The sequence below is a fragment of the Liolophura sinensis genome, chromosome 6 (genome assembly GCF_032854445.1).
Source record: "Liolophura sinensis isolate JHLJ2023 chromosome 6, CUHK_Ljap_v2, whole genome shotgun sequence".
NCBI classification, from domain to species: Eukaryota; Metazoa; Mollusca; class Polyplacophora; order Chitonida; family Chitonidae; genus Liolophura; species Liolophura sinensis.
This window is the reverse complement of record NC_088300.1, coordinates 7,689,425-7,708,822: the sequence shown is the minus strand read 5'-3', so window position 1 is coordinate 7,708,822 and position 19,398 is coordinate 7,689,425. Positions and strand designations below refer to the sequence as shown.

The 19,398-nt window shown below is 40.7% G+C and overlaps 2 protein-coding genes across 2 annotated transcripts in view; one reads left to right on the top strand and one right to left on the bottom strand.

The window, feature by feature from the left end:
* LOC135466224 (putative stoned B-like protein) overlaps positions 1–6,514 on the top strand; it is a 48,520-nt gene extending 42,006 nt beyond the window's left edge. The window contains exon 3 of the mRNA XM_064743626.1: positions 365–6,514. Within this exon, the coding sequence (XP_064599696.1) occupies positions 365–618 (254 nt within the window). The 3' untranslated portion in view covers positions 619–6,514. The remainder of the gene's footprint in view (positions 1–364) is intronic.
* A 3,470-nt stretch (positions 6,515–9,984) lies between these two features.
* Positions 9,985–16,908, bottom strand: LOC135466243 (sodium-dependent glucose transporter 1C-like). Its single transcript, XM_064743653.1, has 4 exons — positions 16,567–16,908; positions 15,025–15,153; positions 11,395–11,686; positions 9,985–10,994 (listed from the first exon to the last, which is right to left on the bottom strand). Exons 1-4 carry the CDS (start codon positions 16,579–16,581, stop codon positions 9,985–9,987), a joined length of 1,446 nt encoding a protein of 481 aa, XP_064599723.1. The 5' UTR covers positions 16,582–16,908.
* Between the last annotated feature and the right edge of the window lie 2,490 nt (positions 16,909–19,398).

Below are 19,398 nucleotides of genomic sequence, written 5' to 3'. Positions count from 1 at the left end.
TTTCACTTACACATTGGCAGCCAGCATTATAGTGGGAGGAAACCGAGCAGAGCCCTTGGGAAGCTCATGGCCAACCACATGTTGCTGAAAGACCTTTCCACAAACAGCAGAAACCAGCATCAGCTTAACTTGAACTCACAATGATCGCATTGCTCAGAGGCTGCTGGGTCATTATGCCACCCTGGCATGCTAAACATCTTTGCCATGGAGGGCCCCTAATACCTTTAAAATATTCTTCTTTACAGGTTTCATGTGATTGATGTGATAATTGTCATTGTGTAAGGGATGTGTACATGTACCTCAATCAATGGTTGTCTGACCATCATGTGAACATAAATTTATGTGCCACTTTTGTATTTTTCAGGTGCTTATAAGTCCCATTTGTTCCAGCTAAAGATGGACTTGGGTCCTCATGATGAAAAGCCTGCAGAGTTTGAGAAATATGCTGACATAGAATTTACTATGCCCTCCAGCACTGTGTCTAAAACCCAGGTGCGTTCTGTCAGTGTGGCCAATCCAAACCCCCCAGAGAAGTGGGTGAAGTACGTTGGCAAGTACCAGATGAGGGTGGAGATTGAACACCAGCACCTGGAAGAGACAGAGGAGACCAGTGATTGAGGATGCCAGGGATTTCCACTCCAAACCGCTGATCTTCTTGTATCACAGTAACATAGAGCTCAGTATCTGTAATCTTGGGATCCTAATAGTCAAGGTCGTTTTCCAAATTTTGCAGGTTAATCAACATAGAAGTAGATTACATTGGAAATCAGAACAAATTTGTGCAGTTGCTGGGTGAAAACATTGCTGTTAGTAGATTTCAGAGTTCTGCTGCATGCAAAATAATTAATGAGGTATTCATACATTATGCAGTGATGCTGTGGTGTGGTGTAAAACATTCACTCTTCTGGCACTTTATGATAAGTAGTATTGCTAATGCCTATTCAGACAGTAAGAAATTCAGTTGTCCGCTTCATCTATAACCTGGTGGGTATGACAACATGGCAGTAAGCCTATCCTCACCACTTATCTACAAGATAGCATATTGTAGGTTTGGCTGATTCAGGGCTCAACTAGTCTCAAAGCTATTCACTACTCTTTCATCCATAATACCAGGCAATTTCACAGGAAAGTAGAGGGTGTGCTCCAAAAAATCTAATTATGGATTCTGATTGGTTCCGCCATGGAAGAGTGGTTTATTTGTTGCCACATCTGATTAGACAATGCGTCAAAGTTCCTGATTGGTCGAGGCACCATGAGGTGACATACTAGGGCAGGAATGAGGTCACTCTGCCTAGATAAACAGAGCACTGACTGAAAAATGATGGCCCTACATGTAGATGTAGCCCCCAGTGGCTTTCCTTTAGCCCAGAGAAGACAGTCTAGATGTACACATAATCTTAAAGGATACATGAAATAGTACTATATACCAGAGTGGTTTTAAGAAACATCAATGAAGATATGCCTGAAAAATGAGAATTTTTTCTCATTGTTGAAGAATGTTTTATATTTCCTAATAATCCCTCTATTCCTGGTTGGAGGTGACGTCATAGTTGAAAAGACTTGGAATGCGAGACCAGCTTAGCACCCTGAATTCGTTCTCTCCCCTTGACATAATTATTTTGACGAAATCGTATACTGTGTATTAAGAAATAAAAACCAAGGGTTTCATGTATACATTAACTATGGAACAGTACAAACAAGGCTGTAAGTGCTTAAGGAACTGCCACTGGCTCATCTGTAGCTGACTTCTAGCTTTCCACTTCTATGATCAGCTGATGATCTAGAGTTATAATCCATGGCCCTTCCGTATGCAACCATGACTAGCAGGCTAGTGCCTTGCTGCAACCAAACCTCTGGCAGGCTAGTGTCCTGCTGCAACCAAGGTTTCGGCAGACTAGTAGCCTGCAACAACTGACGCTCAGGCAGGCCAATGTCCTGCTACAACCAAGGCTCTGGCAGACCAGCACCCTGCCTCTGGCAGGTTAGTGGCCTGCTACAACCAAGCCTTTGGCAGGCTAGTGGCTGGGTGAGCACCACCAATCATCTTGACATGGTAAAGGCTCCCATTATCAAAGCCACTGGGTTCCCTGTAGATAAGATTTAAACTGGTCTTTTCTTAACTTATCAAAAAATGGATATATACCCCCAGGGAAATATACATGTAGCTGTTGGATCTCAGAAGAAATTTTTACGGCAAATTCAGTGTGTTAAAAAGTCAGTATTAATTATCCCCATTTTAGTCATTTATGTCGCTTGTTTTCACTACTTGTTTTTTTTTTATGTTTTATTATTATTAAGTATTTTCATTCACCCTTTCTGTCAACAGTGCCAAAGGAAATCTCTGTAAGATGCTTTAATATGATGAGATTATTTTTACCTAAAATGGTGTGTAAGAGTTTCACGCTATTGAGTTTTATTTTACCAGGGTGAAATACTGTGATGAAGCTACACACAGATTGATGTATCACACAGTGTTGATGTATCACACAGATTGATGTATCACACAGATTGATGTATCACAGTGTTGATGTATCACACAGATTGATGTATCACAGTGTTGATGTATCACACAAGTATAATTTTTTCATGAAACATTCCTCCTTCCCGAGATATATGCCTTTTCCAGAAAAAAAACAATGTTTCGAAGGTATTACATATATTGCAGAGATTTTTAGTCAGATTTTTTTTCAGAAAATGAGAAAATAGTCATATATCTGTTATTTGTTATTGAAAAACTGGTTGTTTGCCCTATTTTTCAAATGCACTAGAGAAGATGTGCCCTGTGGTTCAGTAATGGAGCAATATGGGAATGTTTCTTTCTTTCTTCAGATTTTATTTGTTCTTGACACAGGACAGTTTGATTGAATTATATGTATCAGTATATCTAACACATCTGGAAAAGAGTTCTTCAGGAATTTTTTTTCTGTATTTTTAGTTTTGGTTGCAGTTATTTTATGTTATTTTGTGATCAGTTTTATACTGTTGTATTATATTTCAGGTAGCTTTAAACAGAAAACATGGCATATTGTTTTAATATTGTTTATTTTACGAAAGTCACAAGTTTAGTCTTATTTTTGAGAGTTGAATAGAAGATAGAAATGCTTATGCAGTTTTTGCCAGTATCAGATTTTGGTTTTTAGGACTGAATTCAGCCCATTGAAATGAATACATCTGATTTGTTTCAATGGAATAACCAAAATACATGCGACACTTACAAACGTAGCTTAATGTTGGACACTAAGCAATGGTGGCTTGTTACAGCGTAACATGTTGTTTATTTATACACATTCTTACAGCACTGTTTTGATCTACATGTAGACTGATAAAAAGTACACTTTATGAAGCCTTAAGGCCAATCAAGCCAATGTAATATTGTCTCTATTAAAGGTTCATTACTAAAGTTGCGTCCGTTTCCGTTCATAGTGACATGTGATATGGTTGAGGTGTCCACTTAATCCTGTCAGTTTGTGGATTGTTGAGCTGACTGAAGATGAAAGTCTCAGATATGTGAGAAAGTGCAGAAGCTGAAGAGCTACTCTGCATCTACACCTGTATTTATCCAGGGAATGCTGTGAAGGTTGATATGTATATATGACACACACTGGACTTTACAATGGTTGTTGTTGGCACTTATTGGTTTGAGATTTGGTAGCTTGCAGTGCATGCACATGTATTGTTGTCGTTGTGCATGGACAGTCGCCAATCCATGTAAGTATTATACCATGCCATTCATCATATTATCCTGCAGTAGTACATAATGGAGATTAAGGGACAAAGGCCTTACAGTATCAAAGACACATATTCCAACAATAATTGCTTTAGTTCTTTGGGATTGACCTAGGATACAGCTGCTTGGATCTTGTTAATAGGAAACTGAATGGTAAAACTGGCACTACGGTCAGACTAAAATAGAGCAGGTGAGTGAATGCGAAGTTTATACGACTGCCAAATTCGGATTACATGGATAACCTGAATAGCTTTAATAGTTTTGACAATTTCTAGGTGAATGGATTAAGAGATATATGAATTATTTACACTCGCTCAAGAAAGATTTCATAAGATGGCAAAACATTCAAAATTCCACATTAACTGTTATAGAAGCCTGTGTTTGTTAAAACCTTGTAAGATGTGTCGAGCCAAATCATATGTACATCTGTATGACTATACGCTGTACGGCCACTTAACCTGTGTGTACATTTTAGGACATACAACTGTTCTATGTTGTGCATTCGGTGATGTGCAATACACACTGTACATCCATGCCCTTCTATAGAACATTTATCTTCAACCTAACTGTTTGTTAAAAGTTGTTGTTCCACTTAAATTGTTTGTGTGTATATATATTGTATTCTCTTTGACATAATTGTATATAACTGAGCATATTTGTGTATACTAAGAAAAACATTTTTGAGATAAATGAAGAAAGTTACCATAGTATTGTATATGATGTCATGTGAAGTGTCTGTGTATGTGTAGTTGGAGCAGCTGACCTATACAGTGTATGTCTGCTGACTAGTTTCATTCTGTGACAAATTTCCACACTTGGCAAGTCAGATATTCATAGTGGGAGCAGCTGACCTATACTAGTATACTGTAAGTCTACTGACCAGTTTCATTCTGTGACAAATTCCCACACTTGGCAAGTCAGATATTCATGTTACATGTACTTCACTTTATGTTTATTATCAGGCTGGTTGTTTTGTGAATTGCTGCGTATGTTTTGTATTTATTTATTTATTCATTCAGCAGGCTAACATTGTGATAATGAGGACAGCATCGTAACTTGGAATTCAAGGTCTGTCATTGAGACAGCTTTTCCTCTAATAATAGTCACTTATAACATTTGTGAAACTTTGTAACCGACATTTGGAAACCTAGGTTACCTTGGTGTACTTGGCTATGTATTGAACATTGTCTTTTTTGCTTCGCATTTCAGCATATTGCCATAGCTCATGTTTTAAGCAGTGTATTATTGTTTATATGTTTAAACAGTGCTTTTAAAAGGTGCTGTCTCTAGATGTTAAGGCTATATCTTACTATTTGATAAGATTTTATTTAGGCCTAAATCTTAATCATTTTGTTATACTTGTTACCACTGATATTAATTTGCCTACTCTGTGTCGTTTTACTTATGTGTTACTGTTATGTCTATGTTCGTTTGATAGATAAAATCATTAAGTCAAGACTGAAACTTTAGGGCATTTCTAATTTATGGTAAAGTCTACCACGTATATAATTTCTGTTTTTGTTTTTGATTTATCCCACCGAGTAAGTCCGTCTTTCGCGAGATACTTGATGTTGTAGATCGGTAAAATTGGCGAGACAGCAATGCAGTAGGGGGAATTAACTCGAGAACAGCCTCTTAAATTAGCTTTCTCATGTGAACGGGGAGTTATTGCCCCTTGGTTATCGGAATCGTATGTGGGATTTGCTGTTGGTCATTTTAATTGGTTAAGTTTTTCATTGTGCACTTGTCTTGAACGCATTGTAATAGATCAGTGAATGCACTGCGGGTGATTTGGACGTGGTGTGCAAATGAGCTCGCCTAAACTAAATGGACACCTGTGTTGCCTACCTGTCTTACATGGTTAATAACGTACATGTAGCTGTAACTGCATAGTCAACTTGCCTGTTGTGTCATCTGGGACCACTTTGTGGTCGTCTCCCAGCCAATATATATCCATAATACATGTATCATCTATATGAGCAATACCTATATAATACAGTGCTATAACATGTTGGGTAGCCACCGATATGGGCGAGACCTTCATACCGGTGTTTGTCACCTAAATGACCACGTTGCACACAATTGTCCGTTTGCATGTTTGATCTGTTAGGCGCATTATCTTTGATTACACCGCACTTTCATCACTATTGTTGCTTCATTTGTGAATAATGCCATACCATCCATCTTGTCAGATCCTATTCTTGGCACTGGCTTTTTCCTGGCATTGTTTCACTTGTAGGTAGAATCAGCTACGATATACCTGTTAATATAACCAAATTTTACGCCAGTATCGCGAATTCCTTTATACTGTATAGGTAACATGAGACTGTGTGGGATTTAGCGAAATCCTTTGTACGGATAGCTTAGGTACCTATTAAAGGGTTTATCTTGGAACGTCTTTCTGATTTTTCCACGTCATATTATGCATGGTGGTGTCTTTGATACATTTGTAAGCGCAATAGTATCTAAAGCAATGTAGACATATAGTTGTGTAGTAATAGATACGAGAGGCCTGATACGACACCGCAGGGTTCAGCAGACGCCAAGATATGACCTAATTCTTGCATACCGGTACATCCTTGCATCAGTAGACGTCGAGTACTTCATACTGTTGTCTGTGATCCGAATACACCAATGATGTTGGGATACGGACACTGTGCAGTCACTGGTTTGTGCCACGGCGGATCTCTCTATAGAGTAAATAGAAGTTGTTGATATTGTTTCACAACAATTTAAGTATTAGCACAAACCTGAGACGGTGAAGTTAATAAAGGAATTTAATACAAACCTTTTGTCTTTAGGCTTTTTTTTTTTTTTTTTTTCCTTTCTTTTCGCGGTTCTCGGTTCTACACTACCGACCACCGTCCTGTCCAATGGGACAATGGCGTTTTGGGATTCTGCCAAGAGTAAGCCGACTATTTTCCTGCATGGAGGGCTCTCGCTGGTCCAGCTACATTGGTTTACAGAACCACACTCCCGGCCACGTTCCTGGCCAGTCAGGGACGATGGCGTTTTGGGATTTTACCAAGAGTAAGCCTACTATTCCCCTGCATGGAGGGCTCTCGCTGGTCCAGCTACATTGGTTTACAGAACTACACTCCCGGCCACGTTCCTGGCCAGTCAGGGACGATGGCGTTTTGGGATTTTACCAAGAGTAAGCCTTCTATTCCCCTGCATGGAGGGCTCTCGCTGGTCCAGCTATATTGGTTTACAGTACTACACTCCCGACCACGTTCCTGGCCAGTCAGGGACGATGGCGTTTTGGGATTTTACCAAGGGTAAGCCTACTATTCCCCTGCATGGAGGGCTCTCGCTGGTCCAGCTATACTGGTTTACAGTACTACACTCCCGGCCACGTTCCTGGCCAGTCAGGGACGATGGCGTTTTGGGATTTTACCAAGAGTAAGCCTACTATTCCCCTGTATGGAGGGCTCTCGCTGGTCCAGCTATATTGGTTTACAGTACTACACTCCCGACCACGTTCCTGGCCAGTCTGGGACGATGGCGTTTTGGGATTTTACCAAGAGTAAGCCTACTATTCCCCTGTATGGAGGGCTCTCGCTGGTCCAGCTATACTGGTTTACAGTACTACACTCCCGGCCACGTTCCTGGCCAGTCAGGGACGATGGCGTTTTGGGATTTTACCAAGAGTAAGCCTACTATTCCCCTGTATGGAGGGCTCTCGCTGGTCCAGCTATATTGGTTTACAGTAGGCCTACTACTCTCCCGGCCACGTTCCTGGCCAGTCAGGGACGATGGCGTTTTGGGATTTTACCAAGGGTAAGCCGACTATTTCCTTATATGGAGGGCTGTCATTGGTCCAGCTGCTGGTTTACGGTACTACTCTCCCGACCACGCCCTGTCCAGTCAGGGACAATGGCGTTTTGGGATATCACAAAGGGTAAGACTGCTATTCCCCTGTATGGAGGACTGTCACTGGTCCAGCTATATTGGTTTACAGTACTACACTCCCGACCACGTTCCTGTCCAATCAGGAAGGTCTGCAGAACTCCAGGTGGCATGTATACAAATGCGCAGAGCAGTGCGCTGGGCCAATGTCGAATTCAGCCCTTACTTTGATATTTGACATAAATCAAAATTTAAAGCAATTAAATTTGACCGATCATTGGTCGAAACAGCTAGGACTAAACAGCTGTATTCGAACAATACAATTCATCTATATCTTAGATTCCGATGATAAAAATATATTAAAAATAAAACAGCTCTGTGAGCACGAACATTTCGTTTTTCTGCTTAGGGGTCAGATCCTACTCGCGGCTTCTGATTTTGTGTTGTTAAGCGACCACTTCTGTCAAGTAAACACTGACCATGCTGTATATAATCAAGACTATACACTGCTTACACTCAATTTCCCTGATGAGAACGAAAGTTCGAAACTGCATTTGTAATACAACGATGTAGAAATTTGAGAAGGTTGGTTTTGTTTTATCTTAAACCTGTTTTCCACATCAGAACAATGAACTAATTACTAAGACGTATATAACAGTGTTTTCGTCACAGTTCCCCCGCGGGGCTCTGACCGGTTTCGTCCCATCATCGATGATGCAGGCCGTCGTCGTATATCCAGACGTCATCAGAAAAATTCGAGCCCCCGACAGAGTGACGCTACAGGCGGCTAGTTAGGAGAACTGCAGTTTGAAGTCATTTTTATGCCCCAATTAAGAAGCTGCTTTTCTCAGGACATCCCCAAGTGCATATTAAGAAATAAACCCTAATGTTTCACATATTCATCAAAGAAACAAGAAATCCTAGGTGCCGGCTGGAGGAGGGTAGTATTCTCCGAGCTCTGCCGGATTTCCTCCACTTGTATACACAGGACGGTTCCACGCGTATTATTAAGTAACTCATTTTTGAGTGCAGCGTTAAACCCATATAAACTAATAAATGAAACAAGAAAGGGTGGAGTGGCAATACAGTCAGAACGAATACTTTTAGCTTGTTCAAGTTTTGTGAGAAGGGCACTAAAATGTCACGCTAGGGCTGTTCTTATATTTGTATTTAGTGCTGGTGTTTATTTAGTATCGCCTACACTCAAGAATTTGTGGCATATGATGAGCTATATGGTCAGGTGTTTTGGATGAAGAAGCCTGGGCCCATTCAGAAGTGTATTGGCAGTTAAGCAGATAATTAACAACGTAGTCGGGGGTTCTGAAGTTTTAGTTTTGTATTATGACAACACATAATAAAGGCCTGTTTCGAAAAGCCATTTTGGGGGTCACAGAAAAATGTTTGAAACTGAATGTTTAAACTTGAAATCGTACTATTTTACTTCCTCTTCCGGCTTCCTCTCCGTGATGGTCGTGTGTTTCCCCCGGGCTGTGCCCGGTTTCCACCCACCATAATGCTGGCCGCCGTCGTATAGGTGAAATATCCTTGAGTACGGCGTAAAACACCAATCAAATAAATATAAATAAATAAATAAAGTTTGAACTGCACTACAATTTTAGATACGTCTTTTGATACACATTTAAAACCCAAGGCCTCTGGCAGGGTGAAGTCATTGCCTTTTGCAAAGTAACTGACAACACTCATGTCGTACAACCGCTGCGGGTACTAGGTTCGAACCCCTAACCTCATTGGTCTTGGACATAGTGAACTTCTGGTAGATGTCATTAGTTCCTTCAGGGAAAGATGGCAGACATAATCACTACAGGGTAATTCATTAACATGTCAAACCAAGAGTGTAAAGAAAACCTTCATGACGAATGACATGTAACAGTGTATAAAGTGCACAAGGTTGTTTATGAATCCGCCTAATATAATTTTTTTTCACTCATTTACAACGGTTAGGTTTGTTATTATGACATAAAATCAACTGCTTCTATTTCCATACAAAAATAGTATGATGTAAAAAGTATACGTACAGTTTCAAGAGTCAGTAACATGTGCACATAAGGTATAGACACATTCCAGGTACAAGAAGAGTCAAGGGCATTTACAGATAAGGTACAGTCATAATAAATTTTGTCATATACCCATAAGGCACAAGAAGAGTCAAGGGCATTTACAGATAAGGTACAGTCATAATAAATTTTGTCATATACCCATAAGGTATAGATATACACGTACACGCATAAAGAGTTGAGAGCATATGCGCATGGCCTATATAGATACATTCAGAATGAGTGTAGAGCATTTGCAAATGTGATGTAAGTACTCAAAATGAGTCGAGAGCATGTACGCGTTTGGTACATATAAAGGTACACACAGGGTTTTGTGAGTCTTCGCTACCAAGCCTACTTGGCTACAGGGATCCATTTAAGCTCTAGATCGTTAAGATTTCTCTCCTGGAAGTTTCGCTTACCAATGCGATAAGCAATAAGATAAAGTATGACAGTCACCAGACAGGCTGCAGCGTTACATGTGAGAGTCATGGTGAAGATAGCAGGTATATTGCGGGTATCTATAAGATAGCCGCCTACCCAGAAGAATATAATCTCTCCCACACAGGCGCCAGTTTCCGCCACAGCAATGTTCATGGTGGTCAGGTGCATGTAATTATTAGTCCACGCCAACCCAGCTGGCCAAAGAGGTCCGGCATAGAGAGCACATATAGCACTGAACAGCCAAAGGGACGTTTTTGAGAATAGACCAAAAACTGCCATTCCAAGCATCGAGCCAAAAGCCCCAAACACGTAAAATATAAATAAGGTTTTAATGGAGAACCACTGTAAAAATACAGCTGCTAAAACGCGACCACTCGTAAATGCTGCATAGAATGTGGAAGCGATCTTGGACGCATCATCTTTGGAACATCCTAAATCGCTCTCAAAGGCAATGGTAAAGAGGTAACCACCAAATCCGGAGCCTGCCAGCGTGAAGTAATAGCACAGTAACAAAACGACAATAAGAATTCCCCAAATCCCAAGCCTTGTTCCCGGATCTCCGTGTGGAGTCTGACTCGTGACAACTGCAGAGCCCTTCCTAATCGAGCTGACTCTGTTTCTGGTGTAAAACACTAGAAACATCACGCCCATAGCCACAATGGGTACTACAGATATTGTGAACGGAATCCCAATCCTAGACTCCCTGATGTACTTGATCCCGTCATCATCTGCAGTAGACTTACACACCGGGTTTAGAGTCACTCTTGTGGAATTCGTTGCCAGCGAAGGGCATCGCTCAGACAGAAATGGTTTCGTCACGAAGGGTCCAATCAGTGCACCGACGCCAAAACCAAAGTGGAATATGTTGACGGGCGTTGGAGCGGCTTCTCCCCATAGCGACAACAGAAGGTTGTTAGCAACTGAAAAGTAGGCAGAAATTATTTTTACAATCACTAACAACAGGTGTATGTTAACAATTACATTTCTTTCGATTGTGTGTTTCAGAGAATAAGATGTACTCTCTCAGGATTTAAGACTGTTTGGCGAATGTGATATTTCACGCCTAATTTTTGTCTTAAATATTTAACAAATGATTTTAGAATTTGATTGGGCTTAACATTTCGGGTAGGTTGCATGAATTCTTTATTAAAGCGATACAGAACCAATGCCGACGGTAGAGCAAAGAGATTGTCTCTTGTTTGGTAACACTTAAGGGTACATGGAATAAATCTACTGTACGTAAAATTTATTTCAGCTTAAGTTTTCCTATCACACAGTAGCCAACCAACGGCGATTCTGTGTATACTTTAAAGGCTTTACCTGGTTTTATTATGCCTTTGAATAAGCCCTCTACACCCAGCACCACTGCATACATGATCACATGGAAGGAAAAGGGTTTGACCAAGTTTAGAATGCCCATTGCAATGGCTGAACAGCCCAGCAACATATGACGGTCCAGTCTCAGATGATCCGAGAGAAAACCGCTGAGGAAAAGTCCACAGAGAATCCCCAAAAAGTGGACACCAAGCGCCATTCCGATATGCGTGTAGGACTCATGGAGGATTTCGGTAAAATCCACCACAGTTGTACCCCCTACTGACGTCAGGAAGCCCTGTTAAAAGACAAAACAGTCGATATAGCGGGACGGGAAACCTGTAATTGTTTGTCTGGAAAGTATTGTCACGATACTCGTGCAGAATTTAATCTAGGCATTCCTTTGACAGTCGTCATCCGTAATGACCGGTCCCAATGCTGCTTATCTATATGAACTCCATGCTGAAAACATCCGACATGGCGCCCAACTCAGTCACAATATAATGACATGGCGTACCAACAAGTCAAAATGCAGTGATATGACCCCCCCCCATCCAGCCACAACACACTCATACGGCGACCAACCACTCACAATACAATAGCATGGCGACTCACCCAATCACAATGCACTGACATCTTGCCCGATTCAGTCACAATGCACTGACATTGCGCCTTACCCAGTGGCAATGCACTGATATGGTACCCCACCTAGTCACAATGCACTGACATTGCGCCTTACCCAGTGGCAATGCACTGATATGGTACCCCACCTAGTCACAATGCAATGACAGGGGGCAAATCAGTACTTTGGTCATTTGAAAAATGATAAAGACATTTACCAAAAGAAAAAAATGGCTATTCTGCTTACTGCTTTGAAATATTTTGATGATAGTTAAATAGAAGGACTGTTTGACTGAGGGACTCAAGGAATGGACAAATGTTATGATGATAGTTAAATAGAAGGACTGTTTAACTGAGTGACTCAAGGTATGAACAAATGTTATGATGATAGTTAAATAGAAGGACTGTTTGACTGAGGGACTCAAGGTATGAACAAAGGTTATGATGATCGTTAAATAGAAGGACTGTTTGACTGAGGGAGTCAAGGTATGAACAAATGTTATGATGATAGTTAAACAGAAGGACTGTTTGACTGAGTGACTCAAGGTATGAACAAATGTTATGACGATAGTTAAATAGAAGGACTGTTTGACTGAGGGAGTCAAGGTATGAACAAATGTTATGATGATAGTTAAATAGAAGGACTGTTAGACTGAGTGACTCAAGGTATGAACAAATGTTATGATGATAGTTAAATAGAAGGACTGTTTGACTGAGGGACTCAAGGTATGAACAAATGTTATGACGATAGTTAAATAGAAGGACTGTTTGACTGAGGGACTCAAGGCATGAACAAACGTTATGATGATAGTTAAATAGAAGGACTGTTAGACTGAGGGGCTCAAGGTATGAACAAAGTTTATGATGATCGTTAAATAGTAGGACTGTTAGACTGAGGGACTCAAGGTATGAACAAATGTTATGATGATAGTTAAATAGAAGGACTGTTTGACTGAGGGACTCAAGGTATGAACAAAGGTTATGGTGATCGTTAAATAGAAGGACTGTTTGACTGAGGGACTCAAGGTATGAACAAAGGTTATGATGATAGTTAAACAGAAGGACTGTTTGACTGAGGGACTCAAGGTATGAACAAAGGTTATGGTGATCGTTAAATAGAAGGACTGTTTGACTGAGTGACTCAAGGTATGAACAAAGGTTATGATGATAATTAAACAGAAGGACTGTTTGACTGAGGGACTCAAGGTATGAACAAATGTTATGATGATAGTTAAACAAAAGGACTGTTTGACTGAGGGAGTCAAGGTATGAACAAATGTTATGATGACAGTTAAATAGAAGGACTGTTTGACTGAGGGACTCAAGGTATGAACAAAGGTTATGATGATAGTTAAACAGAAGGACTGTTTGACTGAGGGACTTAAGGTATGAACATAAACACTTCTTCATTGTCTGTCTCGACATTCATGAGAGTCCGCGATAAGACTCTCATAAGATAAGGTACGCACCCGATTAGACAAAGTACTGTACCTGTCCAATTTCGTTAGCTTTCACTCTGTGGCATATCAGTACAAGAGGTGCAGTACTTTGTCAAGAGCCCAGTACCTCACATTCATAGTCTAAGATACCACTGATCCATCACTACAGTCGACAAAAACAGTACCCATATGAAATGTTAACACATGAGGTCTTATTTGACTATGATGTAAACATGATAGGTAAAACCATTGTATATACCTTTTATTTCTTAACCTTATTTCGTACAGAGTGAGGCATCTACGATTCTGGAAAATGCAATAGTCCTAATAAAATTTGATACCCACTGATCTCATCAAATTAGCCCTACCACGGAGCTATAGGTGGCTGACCAAACAGAAACCCACGGGTGCATCAGGCTTCTCATTAGTCAACGGCTTGTGGTCTTCAACGAGAAATGATCTCCGGTTAACAATCACACGACACAATCTGATTGGTCAAACTCGCTCTTATATTTCATTCAGCCGAATAAATGAATCTCGACTTACATGCACATGTTTATTTTCTGAGCATAGCACTAAACTGATTTAAGTAACTGTAAATTGTAATGTAAATTTACACTTTGCCCCACTGCACAAGTGAAAAGGACAGAATCGCCTTTATGATACTGAGAATATAATCGGGCGTATCGTGTTAGTGGGCTGGGGTTACATGGTCTGGGGCACAGGGTACATGGTCTGGGGTATAGGGTACATGGTCTTGGTTATATGGTCTGGGGTACATAGTCAGGGCAAACAGGCGTGGTCTGGGGATACATGGTCTGGGGATACATGGTCTGGGGTAGATGGTCTGGGGTACTGGGGTAGATGGTGTGGGGTAGATGGTCTGGGGTAGATGGTGTGGGGTACTGGGGTACATGGTCTGGGGTACATGGTCTTGATTACATGGTCTTGGTTATATGGTGTGGGGTACATAGTCTTGGGTACAAGTGTGCATGGTCTGGGGTACATTGTCTGGGGTACACGGTCGGGATACATGGTGTGGGGTACATGGTGTGGGGTACATAGTCAGGGGTACAGGGTACATGGTCTTGGTTACATGCTCTGGGGTACATGGCCTGGGATACAAGGGTACATAGTCTGGGGATACATGGTCTGCGGTACATGGTCTGGGGTACAGGGGTACATGGTCTGGGGATACCTTGTCTGGGGTACAGGGGAACATGATCTGGGGTACATGGGCTGGAGTACAGGGGTACATGGTCTGCGGTACATGGTCTGGGATACAAGGGTACATGGTTTGGGGATACATGGTCTGGGATACAAGGGTACATGGCCTGGGGATACATGATCTGCGGTACATGGTCTGGGGTACACGGGTACATGGTCTGGGATACATGGTCTGGGGATACATGATCTGGGGTACATGGTCTGAGGTACAGGGGTACATGATCTGGGGCACATAGGCTGGAGTACAGCGGTACATGGTCTGGGGTACATGATCTGGGGTACATGATCTGGGGTACATGGGCTGAGGTACATGGTTTGGGGTACATGGGTTATAACATAAACCACTCACGAAGGAAACCCATAGAAGAACAAGGCACACTGTTTTAACGAGTCTCTGGGATGGATATCCTGTCTCTTGTTTTTTCTCTGTAGGTGGCGCTGGTAGCAAATCTACCTCATAACAGTCATCATCGCTGCTCTGAAATCAACGTAGAAGGTAACAGTGGATTATTTATTTATTTATTTATTTATTTATTTATTTATTTATTTATCAACAAATGACATCGTCACGAGTGGCGTATATATATTCCCACTATTATATATATTGATGGACGGCACAGTGTCGTCTATGGCTTATTGTCACAATGTAAGGAAGAGTGACAGCATGGGATACATGTAGGGTCTCAGGAACAGTGACAGTGAAGGATACATGTAAGGTCTCAGGAACAGTGACAGTGAGGGATACATGTAAGGTCTCAGGAACAGTGACAGTGAGGGATACATGTAAGGTCTCAGGAACAGTGACAGTGAGGGATACATGTAAGGTCTCAGGAACAGTGACAGTGAGGGATACATGTAAGGTCTCAGGAACAGTGACAGTGAGGGATACATGTAAGGTCTCAGGAACAGTGACAGAGGGGCATACAGTGGACCATGTACCATTTCGGGTTTAACACATAGTTCATGAATAGTGACCTAATACTTTCTAACGGTAGTTGATCGATGTCTTTGAGGCAATTATTGCTGTACTCAGTCAGATATAATTCACTTAAATGCCAGCGGTTAGTTTATGGATGGAGGGAGTGGCCGGAGTAAACCATCGGTACAGTGGCAAGTAACTGACGTACTTTTCCTTCACGTGGCACAAATTTGTGCTTACAGAGCGAGCTCACCCTGTAATAAGTCACGTCGATCTCTAACGATCTTCAGTCGACTGCTCCTTGCCTGGAGGGCCCCTGAAATACCGGAGGCAGTTAAATCTTGTGCACTCCCTGTCCGATAATGGTGTTAAGGCAAGACTGGTGTGTCCTAGATATTGAAAAACAAGCACCTTAACCATTCGACCACGACGTATCCGCCACTACCAAATATATATGTGACTGATATTTAAGCATAGCGGTATTAATACAGAGCAAATCATGAACACCTCCTCTATTAAGAACCAATATAACTCTCATTACAGCTGAACCTATATCAATTATGAACCAGTTAATGCTAAAATATCTCTTTAATTAGGATACATGGCTAATGATTGAAGTGTATAATACTGAAGGTTATGGACGTCCGACACTGGGATTGAGTGTGCCCAAACCGGCGTGATGTATTGTGTTGCTTATATGCGTATTGTATCAAGCGCTGTATGAATCACTCTACATGATACACACGACGTTAAACCCCAATCACTCACTCACTCTACATGATACACCGACTGACTGTTCATACATTTCACTGCCAGATCAGTCTACCTTTGTGAACGCATGTAACAGTAACCGTATAGGCCTACACTTACCTGAGTGGGCAATGTGCATGAATAAAGATTAGAGATATATGATAGATATATATGCTATACTGGGGCTTTACCTGTAATGGAGCAGCATACCTCTTAACTCACCTCATAACTTTCCATTTCGCATCAACGGATCAGCGTCCACGTCATGCTGGGCATTTTTCCATATATACGTGTCAGTATGCTCTGCGGTCTAAAAAAGAGGTGTTGTTATCTATGAAACGGAACCGCTGTAAGTCTCCATACCCGCTTTGTTGCTATACGTGCTATCATAGCGTTAGCTCACACTATTTAGACGTGATTACGATTATAGTCCCTACGCACGTCGAGCTGAGCAAACCCACAACGACATAGAGGTAATCCACAGAGATGACAGCGGGCATCTGTCGTCATCTCCACCGTGTTAATACAGGTAGGCTTCCATAATCTCTAGCCGCCATGGTAACATCTTGTCATCTTAACCACAAGCCTTAATAACATTGCCATATGTTTGTAATCTCGGGTCACACACCGCCTCGTGAATTTTCATAACTTAAATGACCTACTTTTTTTTAGCTGGCCTTCTAGTATCAGTTTGTGTGGAGATTTGAGCTGCTAAGGTGACCAAACATGGATGAGCATATATTATATGAGATTAGGCACCTTCACTGATTTATTTTCTCATTTGTATGTACAAACATTACGAAACAGAAATTAATTAAAGCTGTTACCCAACACCGTTGCCGGGGTCTACATCACTAATTTTTTACCACTTTTGGTAGCCTGGTTACTATACATTTCATGAAAATGACAAAAACCAAAAAAAAATTGAAAGGAATGTACTGGATTTGAACTCAACACTGCCGGGTATCGTTTACAATTGGCCAAGTACTGAAGACTAGCATAGAGTTTAGACGGCTTTGATCTTCAGCTTCTGGCCGAGGACATAAGACAGAAAGAATACATTGTTGCAGAGCTGATGCCCATTCCCACGGTAAATTGCTTAGCTCGAAGCCCCCTTGTTATTTGTCAATTTTTTGCTGTTTTTTGGTCATAACATGAAAACAACACACAGTACAAAAATAATTCTTGCAGATTTGTAATTGTGACATCAAGGGGCATCATATAGTGTGTTTGTTTAATGATTTTAAGCAGTTTTAAAAACTGACCTACTTTTGAGCAATGTTCATTGGTAAAAATATCAAACTAGAAGATTTTTTTGCTTGTGAATAAAATTCAAATCACTTCACAGCACAAAACTTCAATAGTTGCTTTGTATGTTCCTCAGTAAGGCTCCACAGATTGTTTTTTTTCTGCCTTTACCAGCTTTCGAAATATTGCAAGTTTAGGAGTTGACTTAGAATAAAAATAACTAAAACTGCATGCAATTATACGGCTTCCAAGCAGTCTGTACACAGCTTTTGGCTTCCACTTTTTAAAACTTTCCAGTCTCTCCACCACAGTCCATATTAGACAATGAACTCTCCGAACGAGTGAATTGCATGTACCTTGTGGAAACAACGTCTCCTATTTTCAACAAAAACAAACCTATTTCAGCAAATTCGTGATTTTACCCTGAATCACGATCTCCCACAAATGAGCCATAGTGTCCATATTTAAATCCGAAATGAATTTGGTAAGAATGGTCAGGAGTAGATTGGATTTGAACCCCAGGCTGCTAGGACTGGTAGTCTAGTGCCTAATACTTTCATGGTAATTTTGAAAAAAAGAGAACAAAGATTGGCAGGAATCAACTGCGCCACAGATCAGTAGCCGATTTACGGAAAAAAGATGGTTTAAGCTTACCAATAAAATTCAACTACCTTTTCTACCTTTACTGGTTTTGAAGATATTGCAATTTTACGAGCTGACTATGAATAAAATAACAAGTTTTTAAATGCATTTTTATGCGAAAACTATCGTAACTGTGCGGCCCTAAATAATGTCAGAACTGAAGATCTGCGGCCCTAAGTAATGTCAAAACTGAAGATCTGTGATTCATTTATCCACTGACCAATCAGCTTTATAGCTATTACGGTGCCCGGTCACGTGACATTTAAAATGAGCTATAATTGCAATTTAGAGAAAAACTATACATCGAAGAAAAAAAAACCCACGGTTTTTTTTCAGCAGGCCAAACTACATCTAATTGCTATCTTCTTCTTTTCAAAATTCATCCACTGGTCATCATCCGACTAAAACGACCAATAGCTATCACCCACATTTTTCGATCGATTTGCATTAAATTTTCAATCCTGATACCCCCAGTAGTCTTGTACATGCATATCAATTTTCAATGCAATTGGATCAACTGTTCTGGAAAAGGAGTTTTTTTTAAATTTCCACATTGTCCCAATATTGCCGAAAAGTGGGTCACAGGTGGGTAAAGTTTTATACTCCAGCAGGTAGCCAAAGCGATTAGGTAATAAACATGTGTAGAAAGTGGACAGCTGTGATACGCAGTTTTCTCACAAGACAGTTGTCAGAGGAGAAGAAAAATAATCTGAGCGAGAACAATAGCGAAGCTTGGAAGCCTAATAATCAGAACGATTTCAAGAGGTGTCCCACTAGGATGCCAGAGTGGAACCCCAATAATTAGTGTGAAATCATCGATCTAGATGAATAATCTGCCGATACTGACTAACCATATGCACATATTGTTTAATCACTTGTGGATATTCACGAAGTAATCTCATGATGATATCTGTCTGAGCGCTTCTAGATGCTCAGTTCTCTCTAACATTCTTGATTTTGCCGTTTAAAGTAAAAGAAAACTAAAATATGAAGTAAGGTTCATCAGACAGACAACTGAAAACTATGCTTAAAAATCTGTTTAGATTTTTTGAAGAGTGCTCAAGATATTCGAACATTTGAATGTGATTTTTTGTTTAGATTTTTTAAAGAGTGCTCAAGATCTGTTTAGATTTGTTATCTGTTTAGATTTTATCTGTTTAGATT

What these genes read in the sequence shown, in the direction of transcription:
- LOC135466243 (XM_064743653.1), bottom strand. An exon ending in TTCTTCTATGGGTTTCCTTC is followed by an intron (nt 11,687 to 15,024) that starts GTGAGTGGTTTA and finishes GTCTTTTAACAG; the next exon opens with GGCTTCCTGACGTCAGTAGG. An exon ending in CAAAGGCATAATAAAACCAG is followed by an intron (nt 10,995 to 11,394) that starts GTAAAGCCTTTA and finishes CCTACTTTTCAG; the next exon opens with TTGCTAACAACCTTCTGTTG.